Here is an 18,058-nt window from a genome sequence, read left to right as displayed (position 1 = left end):
GAAATCGTATGGTATTTGTCTTTCTCTGACTGACTGACTTTGCTTAGCATTATACTCTCTAGCTCCATCCATATTGTTGCAAATGGCAAGATTTCATTCTTTTATGGCTGAATAATATTCCAGTGTGTGTGTATATATATATATATATACCACATCTTCTTTATCCATTCATCTGTCAATGGGCACATGGGTTGCTTCCATAGTTTGGCTAAATAATGCTGCAGTAAACATAGGGGTGTCTATTTGAATTAGTGCTTTTGTATTTTTGGGTAAATACCCAGTAGTGGGATTACTGGATGGGAAGGTAGTTCCATTTTTAACTTTTTGGGGAACCTCCGTACTGTTTTCCACAATGACCGCACCAGTTTGCGTTCCTACCAACAGTGCAAGAGGGTTCCTTTTTCTCCACATCCTTGCTAACACTTGTTGTTTGTGTTTTTGCTATTAATATTTTAATATATTTTTATAAAATATATATTTATATTTTATATTTATTAAATATATAAATATTATAAAATACTTATTAAAGTATATTAAATATATTTTTAATGTAATATTTTTTAAGTCTGCATTTCATTTTTGTCCGTTCTGCATTCCTTTTCCCCTTGTTCTTGTTCAATTTACTACCCCCACCCCTCTCCTTTACTAATATTTCTTATGACTTCATGGTTTTGGTGAGGCTACAGCCACAATTTCTGCCCTGGTCAGTTTTGATGTACCATCCATCCTCCATAATTGTGGCCGGTGGGTGGGTGACCAAACCAGGCTAATTAAGAGTCTTTACCTGAGATTCTTCATACTGAAAGCCAGTAGGGAGAGTCTTTTGTTCCTTGTATAGTAAACTGGGATGACATAAGAGTTGAACTTCCTGAAAAATACCCATAGAGGAAGCCATTTGTAATAGGATAGAACCAGACTTAACAGGAAGGGCGGAGACACCAGGACAAAGAATCTTGGAGGTGAAGTCTGCATCTTCAGCTGTGTAATTACCTAGATATCTTCCATCAAATTACCCTTTCGGTTAAAGTTAGTTGCAGTTGGGTTTTTCACTTGGCACTAGAAAGCATCCTTAAATAATCCGTATTACAATTATAAAGAGTTACCCTCTTTTACAGGTGAAGATGGAGCTGGAAAAACAAGCTTGATAAGAAAAATTCAGGGAATAGAAGAGTACAAGAAAGGAAGAGGGTTGGAATATTTGTACTTAAATGTTCATGATGAAGACAGGGAAGGTGAGTGTCATTTGTATGTAAAACAAGTTTCCTGAGGCCTTTCCAGAGGTGCACTGCTGCTCATATTAGTCTTTGACTTCTCTTAGTGTGTCACTTTTCACTAGGAGTCCTAGTCTGTCATGCTAGTCAGTGAATAGTTATGCGTGGGCATATTTTTATTGGTTTGGATTGGGATTCATGCAGTGATATTTTTTAACATCTTAAGGTATTTCGGTGTGCAGACTAGCTTTCTTGCTATCCTTGAAGAATCTCAATTTTTCAGTTCATTTCCCCCCTGAGATAGTGAAATAATAGTATCCTAGGGTTGTTTGGTTGACTCCCTTTTCACCTTCTCATTTTTGACACAAAAATGTCATCTATTCCCCAGCTTTTTTCAATCTGATCAGCCATTTTTTTTCTTGTCTACATCACTTGCCTTTTCATTTTATGTATAATATCTTGAATATGCATGGCTGTGTCTGCTGATAAGGAGAGAGATTCTGTGGTAAGAATAAAAACATGTAATTCATGTCTGTGATTTGGGATTGAGAAATAAGAAGTAGAGGCTGCTGGTCTTCTGTGTTGACTGTTAAATCATTTTCCTGAATGTTTGTTAGGCCTTTGACCTAAATAGTCCAACCTTGTGAAAGGAGACCTCTCCTGTGGAGGTGCCCTAAGACACCAGGTAGTATTGTTAGTTGGGTAATGAAATAACTTAATCCTGTTGCCTTGGTAACTTTCTTTCGTCTATTACAGATCAAACAAGATGTAATGTATGGATCTTAGATGGAGACCTATATCACAAGGGCCTCCTTAAATTCTCGCTGGATGCCATTTCTCTGAAGGATACTTTAGTTATGCTGGTTGTGGATATGTCAAAGCCTTGGACTGCTTTGGATTCTCTACAGAAATGGGCAAGTGTTGTTAGAGAACATATTGACAAATTGAAAATTCCTCCTGAAGAAATTAAAGAAATGGAGCAAAAGTGTGAGTAGTCTAGAAATACTAATATAGATTTCAAACACCTGATGTCCTAGCTGTCGTAACTGTAGGAATTTTTGACTTTGAATAAGATTTAGTGAAGGGTACATAATGTGACTACTGCTTAGAAATTCAATTTGATGTGCTAGGTTTTAATGTAGTTTTAAATTGGAAACCTGTACATAATAGCAGACTCTTTAGTAGAGGTGTCTTTTCTCCTTTGCCAAAAGGCCGTAAATGTTCATTTTGAGAAGCAGATTTTCAGGAGTAAAAAAAAATTGAATCTTTCTTCAGCCGTTTATTTTCAGCATTTCGATTTCTTAATAAGTAGAGCAATCCTATCAACCTTGTCAAAATGAAATGTGCCCCCAGAATGTTAACAACATAAAGATGGTAAGCTGCTTTTATGATTTTCTAAGTATATATTTTGTATATGCCCATGTAAATTGGTAATTTTCAAGTAAATTATGAAAATGATACAGGTCATTTCTAAGAGATTGTAAGCCAGTTGTCACAGTTCTTAATTTCACTGAGAGCTCTTCATTTGCCAATGTCGTACTTTGCTTAAGAAAATATACAGATGGAATGCTGCTTTTCTTTGTTATTGTTAGCTGATTATAACTTTTAGGGGAAAATTGACAGCTTACTGGAATTTATATGCTAGGAAATAGTAGAGACTTAGGAGAATGTATGTCCTAAATCACTGAAAAAAAAGTGTGTAACTGCTTTTAGTCTATACTTGTCTTTCCCTGTTGGCCATTGCCTGTGGGTCTTTTTTTTCCCTAAGTTTATACGATAGCACTGGTTCTCAGTTTGTGGTCCCAGGACCAGCAGCATCAGTATCAGTAGAGCTGGGAGCTTGTCAGAAATACACATTCATAGCCCCGCCCCCTCCCCCAAACTCAGTACAGTCAGTTACTCTGGTGCATGCCAAAACCTGAGAACCACTGTTAGATTTCAGCCTCTGATTTGAAGGGTATTAGCTACCAGATCTGCTAGGGTTGTATGCATGCCCCTGTGTTCCTGGAGGAGCTGTGCTCAACTGTTCAAGGTTCCCTCTTCCTTGACCCCATGTAGGTTTAAGACAGTTTTCCTCCTTTATGGCTCTGTGTAGAATTCCCTCATATACTGTTTTAAATCCTATGCTGTGGATAATTTGTTTCCAGATTTGTTATTTTCCTTTTAAACATGGAAAGCAGCCTTATATAGAAATCCTGCATCACTGATTATTTCCTTGAGAATTACTCAAGGAGTAATCAATAAGTAATCAAAGAGTAATCAATAAATCAAAGTATACATTGTTAAGGCTCTTAATACATTCACATTAACTTTTTGTTAAGTGGTGGTTTTGACAGGCTTGCAAATGAGTTCTAAAAATTTATCAGCATTGGTAATATCTCATTAATTCTTACCAGGATTATGGTAGAGAGTGAATATGACCCAGGATTGCACCTAGGTAAAAAGGAGAAGACCTGAGTAAAGGGTTTAGAGAAAGGAAAGTAATGTTAGAAAGTCATCTAGGTCTGACTTCCTTCCTTCCTTCCTTCCTTCCTTCCTTCCTTCCTTCCTTCCTTCCTTCCTTCCTTTATTCATTCATTCATGATTTTATTTGAGAGAGAGAATGCTAGAGAGCACAAGCAGAGGGAGGGGCACAGGGGGAGGGAGAAGCAGGCTCCCCTGAGCATGGAGCCCAATGCGGGCCTCAGTCCCAGGATTCCAGGATCATGACCTGAGCCGAAGGGAGACACTTAACCCACTGACTTTTAAACTGTGGAACACTCCCGCCCCTGCCCACACACACACCTATTTTTTATCCTTTCAGTGCCCTTTGTGAATTAGAGAATATAGAGAAGCAAAGCTGGATTGTGATTTACCCAAAGTAATTTGTACAGACAGAACTGGGCTTACATTGAGCCTCACTCTTTGAAGCCACTCACTGTTATTCTCTGCCTCCTAATAATTAATGTGGGTCTAGTGTTTCTGTCCTGTCTTTGAAACAGATTTCTCAAACCCTTTTTGTTTCTTCTCTTACACGAGACTAAGTATAAAGTCTCATAAAATACATATTTAGATGATGGCAGAAAAAGCTACCTGCTGAAATAAAGCAATTTCTAAACTATGTATTAAATTATTTACTTTGATTTTCAGTGATTAGAGACTTCCAAGAATATGTAGAGCCGGGAGAAGATTTTCCAGCCTCTCCTCAGAGAAGAAATACTGGGTCGCAGGAAGACAAAGACGACAGTGTGGTTTTACCTCTGGGTGCGGACACACTTACACATAACTTGGGCATCCCAGTACTAGTAGTTTGCACAAAGGTTAGCTTCCTTCCTAGAGATGCTACTACTCGTATTAACCAAGGATGAACAACTGTTTTGTTTTCCTGCCTCCTTTTGGAGTTGACACACTAGCTTTCCTAGATAATTTTTTTTAACAAATAGAGATAATAGTTTAAAATATTGAATAATAATCACACGTTGGTTTTATGATCTTAATCATAGTTTCTTTGAAAGAAAATGTTACTTCACATACTCTGTTTGCGATTGAATTTCATATTCCTAATTTCAGTTAGACTTCATTGTCCAGTCAGTTAAGTAGAAATACTACAGGTAAGACGATAACTTCGGTATTAATTTTTATAAAATACATTGCACATTAAATTGTGATACACTAATATCCTAATATCAGAAGGTTATGCACTTAAAATAAAATAGACTTAAACACCTACCAGCACTCATTATGTAAAGTTGATATGCAGTTTTCAAGGGCTTTTTATTTATTTATTATAGAGGTTCTGATAGGATTATTCCCAAATTCTGTTAATTTAGTTCCATTACACTTTATAATAAAATCAAATTCCCTTTAAAAATAATTTCTGGTTCAAGTTCATCTTCTTCCCATATGGTCCTAAGTAGTATGTCTTTATTGTTTATAAGTCATGGAATATTAAGGAAATGACAGAACATAGAAACCACTTTGAGATCTAAAATTATTTATGTTTTCTGTAACATGTAAAAACTTGCACATATAATTGAAGGGAGGTATGGCACTTACTCCTCTTTGGAATAAAATGATAAAAAATTTTTAATCTAGCTTAAGTTTTATTTTAAATGCTACAAAAATTATCAATAATAAAGGGATGGGGTAGCATTTAAAATAATTAAATCAAAATCTGGTATCTGCTTTTCAAATAGTGATTGTGGTGTAAAACTGTAAAACTATTTTTAAACTCTCACACTAGAATCTTTTTTTGTGTGGTACGTTTTCATTTTATGTTGTTTGACAAAGAGCTGTTTGTTGGCAGATACTTCCCTGTTTTACACCACAACTTGCCTCTTATAAAAACCTCTTATTTTCAAAGGAAAAATGTTAAGCGTAAAGGGACCTGAATTAGTATCAAATGAGTCGATGCATAAGACTTTTGAGCCAAAAGAGATTATCTGCTGTATTTCACAAACTCTAAGACAATCATCAGTTTTGTATTAGCTTAAGAGCTTTTAAAATACGTAGGGGGGTGGGAGAGGTATCCCAGGACAGAGAAATAATGGCGGTTCAACTCTGCTTTAAGACTGTGGAAATTGAGATTCAGAGAGACTTAAGAGTCTTGCCTTAGGTCCAGATCCTCTTATTTCATTTAAATATGTTCCACTAAAAGTATCATAAGTCAGCAATACAATTATTATAAATATCTTTAGTAATTTGGAGTAATTACTCTGTGTTCTATAGAATGGACAAGCATCCTATATCGTGATTATACAAAGAGACTCTACGATATATATATGCATAACAAGAAATTGCATGTCAGATTTGACCCCAAACTAATATTAGGCATAATGAACATTATTGTTAAATGGTTATTTTTAGATTTCAGTACCTTCAGTTCCAAAAGGTTTTGGTGACGTAATTTGGATATCATGTTTATTTTTTTGTAACATTTTTCTGTAGCAGAATTCAGAATCGTCTCATTGACTGTACAGGAGACAACAGTTCAAAAACATCCCGTCATTCTCTCTCTCTTTTTTTTTTTTTCTGTTGGTAAGATTGTAGTAAGAGTGAACAAAGGAACCAGAAAAAAAATGAAGGTCAATTAAGAATTATCAGATAAACAGAGGAGCGAAGAGGAAATAGGGAAAGGTGTGGACTCCTGGATATACAAATTGTTTATAGAACTAGAATAGAGTTTAGAACTTCAAAACTTCGCTTAAGTCAAAAGGAGTTGAGTCAGCAAGTATGAGCAACCATGTGCTTGTCCTGTTATTCTTCATTCCTTTATGTACCAAAACTTTCTCTTTGGTGTTTTCAACATTCAATAGAACATAGACATTAGTACTTTTCAAAGAAAATTATTCCTTAGTCTTGACTCCAACTAAAAGAATCTAGACAGATAGGAGTAACTGATATTCTAATATTCTGATATTCAGTCACCATGTCCGTGGTAGGTTTGTGATATTCCCCACCCAAAACTATTTAAATCATTGTATTTAACTTTGATTAAAGTTAATGTTCTTATTGTTTTTTTTTAATTATTTTAACTCAACAGTGTGATGCCATTAGTGTATTGGAGAAAGAACATGACTACAGAGATGAACATTTTGATTTTATTCAGTCACATATCCGGAAGTTTTGTTTACAGTGTATCCTTTTCCCGCATTGATCAATGCGATGTACCTTACCTGTTGTTTGCTTTTTTCAATTAAGGGAATTAAATTGATGGACTTCAGAAATCCTCTAAACTTTTTTCCTCCTGCTTCTGGTTAGAAATTTCATTTTAGCTCCCAAATCATTTATATGTGGGTTATTTTGAGCTATAGCAGCAAGTATTGAATTATGTATCTTTGATTTGCTGTGTTTTAAAGGATTATGCTTAAGCAAAATCATTATCAAGTATCAGTCTTTTGTGGAAAATTCTAATGAGTCGGCGTTGTAAACATTCTGATGACAAAGCAGTATTCATTTATTGGGAATGGTATTGGGGCATGATCAATATTTAGGTTTGTGTGCTCCCATTTTTAATATGTTCATTACGTTACCATCTCTTACACATAGTCTAATGCAGTGGTTTCCAAATCTGGCCGTGCCCAGCTAAGCCTTGCTGAGTTGGAACATTTCAAGGTGAGGCTGAAGAATCTCTACTTTTAAAAAGCTTTCTGGGTTATTTTGATGATCACAAGGTTAGAAAACCTATTATAACGAATCTCGTCTAGGTTGCAAGGATTAGAGGAGCCACTGAATAACATTCACAGCTAAAAGAAGGATAAAATGAGGGTTGTACCTGAATGCTTTTAAGAGAATTTGCTATTGAAAACTGTGCCACAGCTTGAGTGCACTGAGGAGAGCCGTTCCCACCCACCCCTCTTGGATCAGAGAGTCTGCGGTTACATTCCCTAACCAAAGCTTTTGTGTCTGAAAAGTGAAGAAATGGTGACATCAGGACAGATAGGAATCATAAGTAATATACACATGTTTATAGTGTCCGTAGCTTTTCCATCTTCATTAATGGAAGTTTAATTTAAGGAGCACTTGCAAGAAGCCTAGCTGAGTAATGAATAGATCACTTGACACTGACAGTTTCCCTTTTCCCCTCAGTACTTTGTCCTCTCCATGGCCCTTTCTTTTCTCCTGTCACATAGCAGTTGATTTGGGTTGAATTGAAGGGCATTTATCTACATAAGAGACTTTAAAAAGAGGACAAAAAGTGGGAGTAATTGAAGTAAATGTCTATAGACTTTTTTGTTATCTTTGAAGATTAGCAAATTTGGGAACAAGCAGTCTCTTTAAACATTTATTTAATGCTCTTCTTGAAAGTGTACATACAGAAATGTAATCAGGAAGGAGACTGTCCACTAAAATAATTACAGACCTTTAGTAGAGCCCATTGATCTTAAAAGAATACAAACTGAGAAGTCACTTCAAGATAGTGTGGCTTTATTTTTAAGTTTTTAAAATGTTAATTACAATGCAAATTTTTCAGCTATAAGTTGTTTCTCATGAGAAAAGATCACTCATTAATGAAAAGCTCATACAATTAAGCTTTTACTTAAGGTGATGATGTTTGTTTCTGTCAAGTTTTACGAGAAGTCGTATTTAGCAATACCACTTTTAGCTTCATAAGCCTTGATTCATGCGCTAGTAAATATGAGTATCCCTGTTCAGAAGTAGAAGTGTGACCATTCCCAGCATTTCCCCTTGGTCTAAGTTACCATCTCACGACACAGGGGGCAGTGCTAGAGCGTGGTCCTTAGCAGTGGCCATAGAATTTCTGATAGCCACTCCGACCACATCATCTGTCAGTAGTCACATTGCCCCTTTTCCACAGCATCTCTTCATCTCTGGATCTACCGTGTCATTTGGCAGGGTCTGCTTTAATTAATGCATCCTCCTGGGAAGTTGTGTTACCTCAAGGTTTGATCATGAAATCGACTTTTGCCTTGAATCATGCCTGAAAGTTTCCTGATGGTACCTGTTGGCTCATCTCTCTTCAGTAGGTCTCCTGAGCTTTGCTCCTGAAGTTCTCATTCCTGGGGCTAGTGAAAACCACAAGAGATACTAGTATACACCATTTTTTTTTTGAAAGCGTAAGCAAAATAGTTGATAAATATCCCTCCTTCGTGCAGTTTAGGAAGGTGAAAAACAAAGTCAATTACCTCTTGTGCTTTAAATGGAGAGGTAGTAGCAGTGTCAGTATTACTAAATTACCTTGACTTTCTTGGCTTAATGAGACTTTTGCCCTCCTAAATTAAGTCAATAATATAAAGATTGTTTTATTTGCGTTTTAGCCTATATGTATTTTATACTTCTGAAATTCTTGACTACCCTATAATGTACCTTTTGGAATGATTTTTGAAACTACTGTGCATGTAACTGTTAAGCTGAGAACACAGAATTTTATGGTACCTGTTCCTGGAATTTGTCCAAAAATTTCTTTAACGGTATTATTCAGATGGTGCAGCGCTTATTTACACGTCAGTAAAAGAAAACAAAAATATAGATTTAGTATATAAATATATCGTTCAGAAACTGTATGGATTTCCCTATAAGATTCCTGCTGTTGTTGTGGAAAAAGATGCAGTATTTATGTAAGTATCCTCTTTGGTGTATTATCGTGTGTTATTGCTGCAATTTGATGGTGAATCCTCATTTTTTGGTTTTGACGTGAGACCAGTAGACCTTTCCACAATGAGTAGGTGAGACTGTCTTCTAGATTGTTTTATTTATAACCTGCCGTGATCTATTTATCTTTGCCTGTTAATTTATTGCTGGCTTTTAGGAAGACCTCGCTATTATATATAGCTAAACTGTTGAGTGCAGATACCAGCGTATTTACTTATTTTTTTATTGTTTTTGATACATAAAGGACCCAGTGTATAATCTAGATGTGCTTTCAAAAAGTTATGTGAATACATTGAGAGGTAAAAACAATTGACCAGACCCCCCTCCAAAGAACCCCCAAAACTGTGCATTTTTGAAATCAGAAAGATTAAGAGCCTTTTTAAGTAGAAATTAGTAAACTATAACTTGAGCATTATATTTAAAAAGCTGATTAGTTTTTTGGGCTTTTTTAAAGATTGGATTTATTTATTTGAGATAGAGAGCTCCAGCAGGGTCGGGGGAGGAGCGGAGGGAGAGGGAGAAGCAGACTTCCCGCTGCGCAGGGAGCCCAATGCAAGACTCAGTACCCTGGGATCATGACCTGAACCAAAGGCAGACGCTCAACCGTCTGAGCCACCCAGGCGCCCTAAAAGCTGATTAGTTTTTCCTAATTGGTCAGATTTGTTCCCTTTAATATGATCATGGATTTAATGAAGGAATGACTGTATAAGTGTTTGAGATTTATCGTATGTGTTTCTTTCCAGTCCAGCAGGGTGGGATAATGATAAGAAAATAGGAATATTACATGAAAATTTTCAAACATTAAAAGCAGAAGATAATTTTGAAGACATTATAACTAAACCACCTGTCCGAAAGGTAACACTTTTAGCATATATAGTCTCGATATTTAGCCTTTTAAACTGAGGGGGAAGTCCATAATTTTAAGATTATAGTTAGAAAGGTAAGGGGGTGCTTTCCTATCAAGGGGTTTTCTAAGTATAATTTGGGTGTTTCTAATGTCAATTCAAAATAAAAATCTGTGTTATCAAAATATAAACCAGCTGTTCAGGTACTGAATTCTCACTTAGCCTTTGGCATATTTATATTAGAAAATAGTAGTGCGGATTCCATATTCTAATGGAAGTAATGAATTAGTAGGAGTGAATATATGGATCTTGGAGAGTAGAACTCAGCCAAAAGCCAAGAAAACATTGATAGAGTAATTTTATTAGCTTCTATCTGTTGAGGCAGATCTGGAATCTTCTCCATGGTCACTAGTTACCCATGCTAGCCCACAGCTATACAGGAGCTTCCAGTTTAGTCTTAACTGTTACATGTCATTCGTATGACTATTTAATCTGCTTCCAGAAAGTACTCTTCTTTGACATATTTCGATTTCATGTTAATATGTCATGTTCTAAAGTTAGATGTTACAGATGTAGAAAGTTGTATAAAAAGAAGTGTTTACATATAGTACTTCTCAGTGACTTTTAAGTGGACATGCTTTAGGAAAAATAATTCTGATTTAACATATAATAAGATTCTTACTTAAAAATCCAAACATTGAAAAAAAAAATCCAAACATTGATACTGAGCATGTCTTCTGTTTGTGGGTAATTAGAAATAAGAAAATTAATGACAAATGAAAAATCAGTTGGGATATTTGGTTTGGATGTCTAAATGCACACATCAAGAAAAAAAAAAAGCAGTTTTTCCCATTCTCTTTAACCAACAAAATTGTGCTGTAAGTTGTCTTTTATTCATCCCACTAATACCTCCTGAGCCCCTGTTTAGGCACTAGGTTCTAAATAGGACAACGATGCAGTAGTAAATCCTTACACAGCCAGTGCTCCAGTGCTGCTAAGTGCTGTGCCTATAAAACCCAGTGAGGGAGGGTGCGGGGAGCAGGGGCGGCAGGGGGGGGGGGCTGTTTTAGGAGTGGTTAGGGAATGGCTCTGGTAAGAGGGTAGAGTGTTACCTACTCAGGGAGCAGAAAGTGTGCATGTCCTGAGGCAGGAATGTAGAGGGAGGGCAAAGAGGCTGGAAAAGAGTGAAGAGGAGGGCCAGACTGATAGGAGATGGAAGGCAGAGTTAGATCTTGTGGGGCTTTCTCATTCAGCGGGAGTCAGGACTTTGAATTTCATTCTGAGTGGGATGGAAAGCGGCTGGAGGGGGAGTTTGAGCAGAGGAGTGATGTAATCTGCTTGACCTTTTCAAAGGATCACTCTGGCTGCTGGTGGAAAGTAGACCCATGGTGTGCATTGTACAGAAACAGTAGAAGCAGGAGATGGTTGCTGCTTCTTTTTGCCTAATTATTTAGCAGGTAGAAGAGCCATTATATTTTTATTTCAGAGAAACCAGGGGCAAATTGCTTTTCTCTCACCCGGGGTATTATTGGCCCTTTTAAAACACCTAATTGTTGGTTAGCATGTTTTATAAGCATGATTAATATACCTGTGACTCTAAGGTTATGCTGCCCAGTACGGTAGCTACAGTCACATATGGCCTTTAAATACGTACTTACTAAAACTAAATAAAATTTCAGTACCTGAGTCAAGTAGCCCCATCTATCTATCTTTCTTTCTATCTTTCTTTCTTTCTTTCTTTCTTTCTTTCCTTCTTTCTTTCTTTCTTTCTTTCTTTCTTTCTTTCTTTTTCTTCCTTTCTTCCTTCCTTCCTTCCTTCCTTTCTTTCTTTCTTTCTTTCTTTCTTTCTTTCTTTCTTTCTTTCTTTCTTTCCTTTCTTCTTTCCTTCCTCCCTTCCTTCCTTCCTTCCTTCCTTCCTTCCTTCCTTCCTTCCTTCCTTCCAGCACAAGGCTAGGGAGGGACAGAGAGAGGGAGAGAGAATCTTAAGCAGGCTCCACACTCAGCACAGAGGTGGACTCGGGCCTCGATCTCACAACCCCAAAATCATGACCTGAGTCGAAGTCAAGACTCAAGTGCTTAACCCACTGAGCCACCCAGGCACCCCACAGTAGCCACGTTTCAAATGCTTAATAGCTACAGGTGACTGGTGGCTACAGTATTGGACAGCACAGCTATTGAACATTCATCCCAGTGCAGACGGTTGTTGGACAGCTCTGCTGTAGGGCCTTGGGTCAGGCAGCTCATTTGTGTAAACATAGGTAATGTTTGTATTGAATATTTTTTTAAATTAGTCTAGAGAGTATGTTATTAATGGTTTTAGCATAATATATTAGACTTGCTCATTTATGCATTGCTCATTTCAGTTTGTACATGAGAAGGAAATTGTGGCAGAAGATGACCAAGTGTTTCTTATGAAGCTACAGGTATGAAATTATGTCAGAAGCAGATTTAGTATGGTTAATGGGTAAACTGTTCTTACGTATTTTTTAAAATACAGCTATACATGCTGTGAGTGTCTAACCTAGAACTCTTTTGTGTTTTTCAGTCCCTTTTAGCAAAGCAACCACCAACTGCAGCTGGAAGGCCTGTGGTCAGTATTACAGATTTTGAAAAATTATTAAAGTGTCATACATTATTGGTTTAGTTCCTTTTTTTCTTAACCGTATACATGTCCCATGTGGGTGTGCTTTGATATAAACTTGAATTAAGAATTCTTCTGGAATTTGCGACATTTTAAAGGATAAACCTCACTCCTTCTTAGAATATTTAAATCCTAAAGATCCATTTTGCCTTGTTGTTACGCATCAGTTCCTGTGCGCAACCCTGTATGTATGTTCTTTATAAATCCTCACAGCAGCCCAGTGGGGCAGGTACTACCAGCCGGGTTCTGCAGGTGGGGAAATGGAGGCTTTGGAGGACCTTATAGCTTGTCTGAGATTTTACAGCTAGTAGGGTGCAAGTCTGGAACCCAGATCTGACTCCCATGCTTATATTTGTAATCACACCCCATTATTCAGTATGTTCTTTTTCCATTGAAGGGGAGTTTGTATTCTAAAATGTGATGGGTCTCTGGTATTATCTCATAATGAGGACATGATTGCTAAACGTCTTCTGCAACATACCAGTAGAACAGATGGGGGACAGTTAAAAAGTAATTTCTTTTTATACTAACTTTGGTGAAGTTGGAAGTTTCCTGTTTTGATTATTATGGCTTTCCTGTTTTTACATAGGATGCCTCACCAAGAGTCCCAGGAGGCTCCCCTCGAACACCAAACCGATCCGTGTCATCCAATGTTGCCAGCGTGTCACCCATCCCTGCTGGGTCAAAAAAAATTGATCCAAACATGAAAGGTACATTTCTCTCTTTTTCTAGAAAAAGCAACACAATACATTTCATACTAAAAAGAAATCTATCTAGCTTCCCGCCTTTTCCATGGCTGTTTTCTTTTTTGTGCAATAGCTTCTAATCTTTGTCTCTGTCAGTATAATCTCATAGTTAATCAGACTTCAAGCCGTTTTATATTATAGCCTTAATATATCATATCTGTGGTGTAAGTTTTATGAAATTTTGTGTTATTTTTAACCTTCTCCCAAGGCAGTTCATTGAAGAAATTCATATGCTAATAGGTTATCTGCAGTTACCATAAAGAAAAAAACTATATGCATAATAGCTATTTCAGTAGGAGTAATTGCCATAAGTGGGATTAGTAGATGAGCATTTGTACACTTTTATCCCTTTTGATAATATGTTTCAAATGGCTTATTCAATTTATAAGTCATCAACATTGAGTGTTGCAATTTTGCCACAACCTAATCAGCGTTCTTTAAATACTAGTAAGAATTTTGTCCCTGGTATTTCCTTTCTCTTTGTATTTCTCCTCTGTGAATTGTTTCTTGTTATCCTTTACGCATTTATGTCTTGGAACTTCTGCTGGTTTTCATATAGGATTAGGTAGCTTTTTGTAATACTTGAGGCAAATATTTCTCAACAATTAAAATTTTGAAGAACCTTTTTCAAAAAGGAGGTACAGTAGCATCTAAAATCTGTTTTAGGGGCGCCTGGGTGGCACAGCGGTTAAGCGTCTGCCTTCGGCTCAGGGCGTGATCCCGGCGTTCTGGGATCAAGCCCCACATCAGGCTCCTCCGCTATGAGCCTGCTTCTTCCTCTCCCACTCCCCCTGCTTGTGTTCCCTCTCTCTCGCTGGCTGTCTCTCTCTGTCAAATAAATAAATAAAATCTTTTAAAAAAAAAATAAATAAAATCTGTTTTAAATGCTTTTGGTTTTTAAAAAATAACATTCTAATTTTTTTAATAATTATCTTATACTCTTAAATTAAGTTTACTTATATTTTGTTTTACAAATGTATAGATTAGAGATAGTTACCCAGGCTCAAAAGATCAAACTATACTTGAATTTGGAGTACACAGCTCTTTTTTTTTTTTTTTTAAAGATTTTATTTATTATTTATTCGACAGAGATAGAGACAGCCAGCGAGAGAGGGTACACAAGCAGGGGGAGTGGGAGAGGAAGAAGCAGGCTCATAGCAGAAGAGCCTGATGTGGGGCTCGATCCTATAACGCCAGGATCACGCCCTGAGCCGAAGGCAGACGCTTAACCACTGTGCCACCCAGGCGCCCCTGGAGTACACAGCTCTTAAATTTTAAGTATTAATTGCTGTCTGTGGGTGATTAATAATAATTTATAGAAGAATCTAATGTTTTGAGTGAAAGTTTTTGGGTTTTTGTTTTTTTAACAGCTGGAGCTACAAGTGAAGGTGTCCTGGCAAATTTCTTCAACAGTTTGCTGAGTAAAAAGACCGGCTCTCCAGGAGGCCCTGGTGTTGGCAGTGGTAGCCCTGGAGGTGGGGCTGGAGGTGGAAGCGGTGGTTTACCACCATCTGCCAAGAAATCAGGTAACACTCTTAGAGCGCTTTTTTTTTTAATAGCTTTATTGAGATAAAATTTACATACCATGAAGTTCACTCATTTAAAATATAGATTTATATTATGATATATTTACAGAGTTATGCAAACCATCATAATGTAATTTTGAAACATTTTAATCTCCCCAAAAAGAATCCTCTGGCCTATTTGCAGGAACTTTTTTTTTTCCCCTCGGCATCCCCTAGTCCTAGGCAACCACTGATCTGCTTTTTGTCTTTGTGGATTTGCCTATCTGGAGATTTCATAGAAGTGAAATCATACATTATATGCCTTCTTTAATGTTTTTAATAATGTTTTCAAGGTCCATCCACATTGTAGCTTGTATCATTATTTATTATGAATGAAATTCCATTGTACAGATATGCCACATTTTGTTTGTCTGCTCATCAGTTGATAGACATTTAGATGGTTTCCATTTTTGGACATTATAAATAGAACCACTGTGAACATGTGTTTTTGACAGATGTTTGACAAATGACGTATGTTTTCATTTCTCTTGGGTATATACCCAGGAGTGGATTTGTTGGGTCATAAGGTAACCAGTTTTTGAAGAACTGCCAAAGTGTTTTGTAAAATGCTACACCATTTTATATTTCCAACAACAGGGAATGAGGGTCTCAGTTTCTCCACATCCTCCACATCCTCTCCAACATTTGTTTTTGTCCATCTTTTTGAATAGAGCCATCCTACTGGCTGTGAAGTCCTATCTCATTGTGGTTTTGATATGCATATCCTTGATGGCTAATGATGTTGAGAATCTTTTCATCTGTTTATTGACCATTTGTAGATCTTCAGAGAAATGTCTATTCAAACCCTCTGCCCATTTTTAAGTTGGGTTATTTGTTTTTTTATTGTTGAATTTTAAGTGTTCTTTATATATTCTGTGTCCTAGACCCTTATTAGATGTAGGCTTTGCAGGCGTTTTCTCCCATTGTGTTGGTTATCCTTTCACTTCTTGATGGTGTCCTCTGAAGCACAAAAGTGTTTAATTTTTGTGAAGTCCAGTCTAGTTTTCTTCTGTTGCTTCTGTAACTGCCCTTTAAACAGATCTTGTAACCCATTTTCCCTTTTAATCCCATCCTCTTCCCACCCTTCTCACAAATAACATTCTGCAGCTACCATTTTTAGAACTTTTTACAGGTTTCTGGATATAAACTGAATTACTTCTTCGCTTTTCCCAATGCCAGTGTAGAAGATTAAGCTTTCCCAAGACTGCTAATATAATTACTACTCATTCATATTCTTTCTACATTCCAAAATTTTGTTGCTATTTTCTGTTTTACTGTTCTTATTGTCCTGTGCCTTTTTAAAACATATCTTTATGAGATTAAACGATAGGTGCTAGTTTTACTTCCGTTGGGTAACAGATCCCATAATGTAAAATGAGGGGATTTTTTTGGGGGGGGATTTATTTTTAAATTAAGGATGTTTATATAACTTAGTATGCTAGATAAAGTTAATGAAACTGTTAGCAGCTTTTAAATGAAGAGACATTGGTGTAAAAGATACTTTGACTTCTACCTAAATCTTGTTTCTTTTCCTTCAACGTAGGCCAGAAGCCTGTCCTATCAGATGTTCACGCAGAGCTAGACAGAATTGCACGCAAACCAGTTACAGTTTCTTCTACAACACCTACATCTCCTACGGAAGGAGAAGCTTCTTGAAGATACCAAATAAAGCCATTTATTCAATTTTCTGGGATAATGTAAACTGGCCTCTGCCTTCTCCTTCAAAAGTGGAATTAGGGAACTGGAGTGCTTTTTCAGACGGACTAAATTTATTCTTTTTTTTTTTTTTTTTTTTTTGTGGTTGCCCATTTTTTATAAAAGGAAGCTATACAGAAGAAAAATTATTCTACACTATGTAGGATTGCTGTTTGCATTGCCACTTTGCATAAGGAAATAATTTTGGATTTTGAAAAACTCAAAATTTATAGATCTGAAATACAGCCATGTGATCATACTCTAAAGGCTATTTAAAACATAGGAGGGTTTAGGAAAGGGCAGAAAATAATATGCTTTGGGCATTTGACTGACTTGGAAGTCCAAGCTTATTTTAGTTAAGACTATTAAAATCATTTGAAAAATTATGTGTTAGTTTTGCTGGAAAAGAGAAAAGATCAGTTGTCAGATTTTCCACACCAACGTAAATACAATACCACACATGGAATATGCGAAGAAAACTATCAAATAGCATTTTATACACTAGTCATTGTCTCAACCCACGATCTTGTAAGTTGTCTTCAAAATATGATTTTGAAATATTGGCCAAGATTCAATTCTTTAACTGAGAAGAAAAGAAAGCACACTGCCTAAATGCATAAAAGAAAAATGCAGAGGTTATTAAAATGTAAAGAGGTAACAGTCTTTGGATTTGTCTATCTATATCTGTATCAATATATAGATATAGATATAGATATGGCTCTGCCTTAATATACCCCTTTTTTGTTTGTGACTTTCAACTGTAATCAGTTAATAAAGTATTTATTCTCTGCATTCAGGTTCAAATAACTTGTTGCATTCTCTTATGCATAATTTGTATTTATTGAACAATGAATGAGATTCATTAGTATTTTGAGGTGTTTGACTTGATAGGATTATTAAGCATTCTGACCTCCTTTGTAAGAGACAAGTAAATACATGAGATTCACTATCCTGTAAGTTTCCCTAAGTTGGGAGTTTACCTTGATCAACACATCTTCCCCACAAGCATGTCTTGAACTACAGAATCTTATGTCAGCATTTCTAGTAGATAAAATGTAGCGTTTTGTCATTTATTGGGCAGAAGCTGTTTTAAAAGCTTGGCAAATGCACTGACACATAGGTCCTCTCTTACAGGTGAGAACACCTGTTAGTAGTTGCACCTGAATTTTCAGTATTGTTTCTAAATGCTTGTTTTAGAACCTTCATAAGAACAATTCGACTTCTTACTGAAGTTCAGCTAGAGAACACATGCACATTTAACTTA

At 36.4% G+C, this 18,058-nt stretch overlaps 1 protein-coding gene across 1 annotated transcript in view; it reads left to right on the top strand.

Annotated features, from left to right (window-relative positions):
• DYNC1LI1 (dynein cytoplasmic 1 light intermediate chain 1) overlaps window positions 1-17,598 on the top strand; it is a 43,497-nt gene extending 25,899 nt beyond the window's left edge. The window contains exons 3-13 of the mRNA XM_026496841.4: window positions 1,116-1,232; window positions 1,968-2,198; window positions 4,341-4,510; window positions 6,733-6,826; window positions 9,133-9,268; window positions 10,046-10,157; window positions 12,511-12,570; window positions 12,693-12,737; window positions 13,378-13,498; window positions 14,905-15,060; window positions 16,643-17,598. Of these exons, the coding sequence (XP_026352626.1) occupies window positions 1,116-1,232; window positions 1,968-2,198; window positions 4,341-4,510; window positions 6,733-6,826; window positions 9,133-9,268; window positions 10,046-10,157; window positions 12,511-12,570; window positions 12,693-12,737; window positions 13,378-13,498; window positions 14,905-15,060; window positions 16,643-16,755 (1,355 nt within the window). The 3' untranslated portion in view covers window positions 16,756-17,598. The remainder of the gene's footprint in view (window positions 1-1,115; window positions 1,233-1,967; window positions 2,199-4,340; window positions 4,511-6,732; window positions 6,827-9,132; window positions 9,269-10,045; window positions 10,158-12,510; window positions 12,571-12,692; window positions 12,738-13,377; window positions 13,499-14,904; window positions 15,061-16,642) is intronic.
• Window positions 17,599-18,058: the final 460 nt, after the last annotated feature.

This window comes from Ursus arctos, unplaced genomic scaffold (assembly GCF_023065955.2).
Source record: "Ursus arctos isolate Adak ecotype North America unplaced genomic scaffold, UrsArc2.0 scaffold_20, whole genome shotgun sequence".
Lineage (NCBI taxonomy): Eukaryota > Metazoa > Chordata > Mammalia > Carnivora > Ursidae > Ursus > Ursus arctos.
Note: the sequence above shows the minus strand (reverse complement) of the source record. Positions and strands in the feature narration are given on the sequence as shown.